General features: G+C 38.4%; 1 protein-coding gene across 1 annotated transcript; it reads left to right on the top strand.

The window, feature by feature from the left end:
• Positions 1-2171: 2171 nt before the first annotated feature.
• Positions 2172-2774, top strand: LOC115958649. Its single transcript, XM_031077060.1, has one exon. The coding sequence runs from the start codon at positions 2172-2174 to the stop codon at positions 2772-2774; it is 603 nt and encodes a 200-aa protein (XP_030932920.1).
• The last annotated feature ends 2106 nt before the right edge of the window (positions 2775-4880 follow it).

The following is a 4880-nucleotide window of genomic DNA, read 5'->3' as shown; positions in this document are numbered from 1 at the left end:
GACCAACAAAATCTCCAGGACCTGATGGTATGAATGCCCTTTTTTATCAAAAATTCTGGCATGTTATGGGTGACTCTGTTGTTCTTGCTGTTCTGGATTTTTTAAATAATGGTAATATGCTTCCTGATATTAATCATACAAATATTGTGCTTATCCCTAAAATCAAAAATCCAGAGAGAATGTATGAGTTTAGACCAATAAGCCTTTGTAATGTTATTTACAAAATTATTTTCAAGGTGTTGGCAAACAGGTTGAAACAGGTTCTGCCTCAGATCATCTCACACACTCAGAGTGCCTTTGTACCGGGGAGGTTGATTACTGATAATGTGTTGGTGGCATACGAGACTCTCCATACCATGCATTCCAGGAAAAAAGGAAAGAAGGGTTCCATGGCATTGAAGCTGGATATCAGTAAAGCCAACGACCGTGTGGAGTGGCACTTTCTTCAACGGATTATGGAGAAGCTGGGATTTCCGGTTGTTTGGATAGAAAGGGTGATGAGTTGTGTGACAACACCATCCTTTTCTATTTTGATAAATGGAAAGCCCTATGGAATGATCCATCCATCTAGAGGAATCCGCCAGGGAGATCCATTATCACCCTACCTCTTCTTATTATGTGCTGAAGGTTTTATTGCATTGTTGAACAAAGCAGAATCAGAAGGGCGGCTTAAGGGAGTCTCCATTTGCAAAGAGGCACCAAAGGTCACGAACCTTATGTTTGCTGATGACTCATTACTGTTTTGTCAGGCAACTAGGGATGAGGGGGAAACCATAGCTGAGATCCTTCAAATCTATGAAAGAGCCTCTGGGCAGACTATTAATCTAGAAAAGTCTTCAATTTACTTCAGCAGCAACACCTCAGATAGCCAGAAGGGTCAGATTTTGGACGCATTGGGAGTGAAGGAGGTTAGCCGGTTTGAAACATACCTTGGTCTACCAACTTTGATTGGGAGGGCTAAATATCACACTTTCTCATTTTTGAAAGATAGAATTTGGAAGAAGCTCCAAGGATGGAAGGGCACTTTATTGTCTAGAGCTGGCAAAGAAATCCTCATCAAGGCTGTGGCACAGTCCATACCCACTTATACAATGAGTGTGTTTCAGATACCTTTGAAACTTTGTGATGAGCTAGATGCATTGTGCGCAAAATTTTGGTGGGGTCAAGTGAGCAATGAACGGAAAATTCATTGGAAAAGTTGGGATAAGCTCACTATTTCAAAGAAAGAAGGTGGTATGGGATTTCGGGATTTGAGAGCCTTTAATTTAGCCATGTTGGCCAAGCAAGGGTGGAGGATGATAAAGGACAACGATTCGTTGCTCTACCAATGTTTTAAAGCAAGGTACTTTCCAAGATCAAATTTCCTTGAGGCTAAAGAATCACCAAATTGCTCATATGTGTGGAGAAGTTTGATGGCTGCAATGCCTATTCTCCAATCCAGTCACTGTTGGAGGGTTAGGAATGAATTCTCAATCAATGCTTTAAAGGATAAGTGGCTTCCTAATTTTCCCACAAACAAGGTCCTTAATCCACTCCAAGAGAATTGGGATGATTTGATGGTGTGTGAGTTGATCAATCCGGAGCTTAATACATGGAGATATGAGGATATTAGAACCATCTTTCACAGCCAAGAAGCGGATGCAATCTGCCAAATTCCATTGAGCAGAAGATATGTGGCTGATACTATAATTTGAATGCATAACTCACGAGGTATGTTTACTGTCAAGTCTGCTTACCATGTGGCGAGAAGAATCCTTACTGATGTAGCACGGGTTGGAACATCTGGAGGTGGTGTTGCTAAAAAGGTTTGGTCTGCAATTTGGAAGTTACGGATCCCTAACAAGATTAAAGTATTTGCATGGCGAGCTTGCCATGAGATCTTGCCTACAGCTGTGAACCTGACCAGAAAAAGGATTATTCATGAAGATAAATGTGCCTTATGTACAAGAGAACCGGAATCCACCATTCATACCTTGTGGGATTGTGCAGTAGCTTAGGACGTTTGGGCTGGTCGTGTTCGTAAACTGCAGAAGCACAAGCATGGTCAGTCCGATTTGGTGCAACTGACGGAGGAATTGTTGGAGCGACTGAATTTGGAAGAGCTTGGGCTGTTCTGGACTCAAGCTTGGCTGATCTGGAATCAGCGAAACTCATTGCTGCATGGTGGAAAAATGAAGAGCCCAATCTGTTTGAACAAACGGGCAGAGGAATGCATGGAAGAATACCAACGGGCTCAAACACAACTTAATGCCCAGCCGAGACAGCAACCTTATGAGGATGTATGGAAACCACCACCTTCTGAGGCGTACAAACTCAATTTTGATGCTGCAACATTTTCAGATTTAGGCAGAACTGGGATTGGAGCAATTGTTCGAAATGAAAAGGGAGAGGTAATGGCTGCAATGTTTGCCTGTGGACCGGCTGTACAAACCAGTGATGAAGCGGAGTTGCTTGCTTGCCGGAGAGCTTTAGAATTTGCTGTGGATGCTGGCTTTTCCAGGTTGATCATTGAGGGTGACAATAGTAACGTCATTCATGATATCTCTTCGTTAGAGGAAAACACCTCTTCATTCGGCAATGTAGTGGATGATATTCGCCATTTGATAAGGGGTTTGATTTGGTCTGAGGTATGCTATATTAGAAGGGGTGGGAATAGGGTAGCCCATGTTTTGGCTCAACATGCTAGACAAACATTAGATGAGGACTTGTACTGGTTGGAGGACTCTCCCCCACCAGCCTTGGATGCTCTGTATCATGTTCTTTTATCTATCTAAATGAATGAACATTCTCTTTTCAAAAAAAAAAATTTCATAACGTGGGCTTCAAAGCTTTAGAATAATCTGTAACATAAAAATAATTTTAATTAAAATGAATATCATAACATGATTAAAGGTAGAACATATAATTTGTTTATCAAAAGAAGAGGTAGAACATATAACCGATAGAAATTTAATGTGATAAATATTCTCAATTTAAAAAAAAAAAAAAAAAAAAGTGAAAGAAGCCACGGGTCCCATAGCTTCCACTATAGCTTCCATCGGATTAGGATGCTCATGTTGCAAATACACCTTGAAACTTATAAATCAATAAAGAGAAATTATTGTGTACTCCCAGAGTAGCATAAATGCGTACTCCCTCCTCTCATATGAATGGTGGGTCCCATTAATTAAATTCATGGTAAGACCCACCATTCATGTGAGAGGAGGGAGTACGCATTTATGATATTCTGGGAGTACCTAATAATTTTCCTACGGTAGTTAGCATCATATGTAATGTTATTTATACTTAATACAAGTATTTAAGGAATTAAAACGAAAAAGGAAATGAATTATGATGACCTTTTATATCAAATTAAAAATTATATATATTATTTAATAATTATGACAGTTATTAATAGGAATTTATTATAATTTTATTTGAACATGGAATTATATAATCTAGATTATAACTGTGTTTGTATATGAAACTATATATTCTATAACTTAAATTTAAAAAAATATCATGTTTCACTAAAGGAGGGTTTAAATATATAATAAAATTTAAATTTATCTAAAAAAAATAATACTAATATGTAAAATTGTAAGGTTTCAAAAACTTATATAGCACAATATTACAAGGTCAACAAAAAAATCATCTAACTAAAGGTAGCTTGTGCAATGTATGAGAAACTTTACAAAAGATTATTTGTTCAATCTTTTTTTTTTTTTTTTAAGACTGCTTAATCACACAATATATAGAATTTTCCTTAAAAAAAATGGAATATAAAGAAAATTTAATATCATGATAGAATAATTATTGTGTTTGTAAATGAAAATTTATTATCACTATTGCTGTATTGCATAATTTATCATCACATTTGCATAATTATCCATCTTTATAATAATTGCGTAATCAACACCAAACAAAAATTTATTGCAAACTCATTTAATATAAAGAAAATTTATTTACATTTTCTCAAAAAACAAAAAAAATTATTATCATCCCTTAATGGAGAGAGAGTCAATCATTATTTAAAAGGTCGGAGAGAGAGAGAGTCTCAAAATCATATAGAAAAGTGAGCGTTGAATAAGATGGTGGTAACCACTCAAAAATTGTTATGGCTGACCTTATTGATTGTCCTTGCTTTTCCCACCGAATGTAGAAGGCTTCCAACATATGGAGAAAAGGTTTCTTCCAACTTGGTGCATGTTGAAATTGGAAAAAAAAAAATCTCTTTTTGAGAGAGTGAGATTAGAAATGTTGGCAAAAGGTCATGTTCCTCCGTCTACGCCTAACAAGCCTCCTTCTATATTTGTTCCATCAAAGTTTGAGAATATAGATTTTGGGAGGATCAATTTTGAGATTTCGCCTAAAAATGGTCATGTTCCTCCATTTGGGCCTAGCAAGGGAATGTATGAATCTCCTCCACCTCCTCAAGGTTTGCCCAAAAAGGCCATTATCCTCCATCTAAGCCTAGCAAGGGAACGTCTGACCCTCCTCCTCCTCCTCCTCCTCATGGTTTGCCCAATAATGACCATTATCCTCCATCTGGGCCTAGCAAGGGAACATCCGAACCTTCTTCCACTCCTCATGATTTACCTAATAATGGCCACTATCCTCCATTTAGGCCTAGCAAGGGAACGTCAAACCCTCCTTCCCCTCCTCATGGTTTGCCCAATAATGGCCATTATCCTTCATTTGGGCCTAGGAAGGGAATGTTCGACCCTCCTTCCCTTCCTCATGGTTTGCTCAATAATGGCCATTATCTTCCATCCGAACCTAGCAAGGGAACATCCAACCCTCCTCCCCTTCCTCATGTTTTGCCAAATAATGGCCACTATATTCCATCTGGGCCTAGCAAGGGAACGTCCGACTCTCCTTGCCCTCCTCATGGTTTGCCC

The sequence above is a fragment of the Quercus lobata genome, chromosome 2 (genome assembly GCF_001633185.2).
Source record: "Quercus lobata isolate SW786 chromosome 2, ValleyOak3.0 Primary Assembly, whole genome shotgun sequence".
NCBI classification, from domain to species: Eukaryota; Viridiplantae; Streptophyta; class Magnoliopsida; order Fagales; family Fagaceae; genus Quercus; species Quercus lobata.
The sequence above is the reverse complement of the archived record's forward strand: the minus strand, read 5'-3'. Positions and strand labels throughout refer to the sequence as shown.

Excerpts from the sequence above, each read along its gene's own strand:
- LOC115958649 (XM_031077060.1), top strand. The coding sequence starts at position 2,172 with ATGAAGAGCCCAATCTGTTTGAACAAACGGGCAGAGGAATGCATGGAA.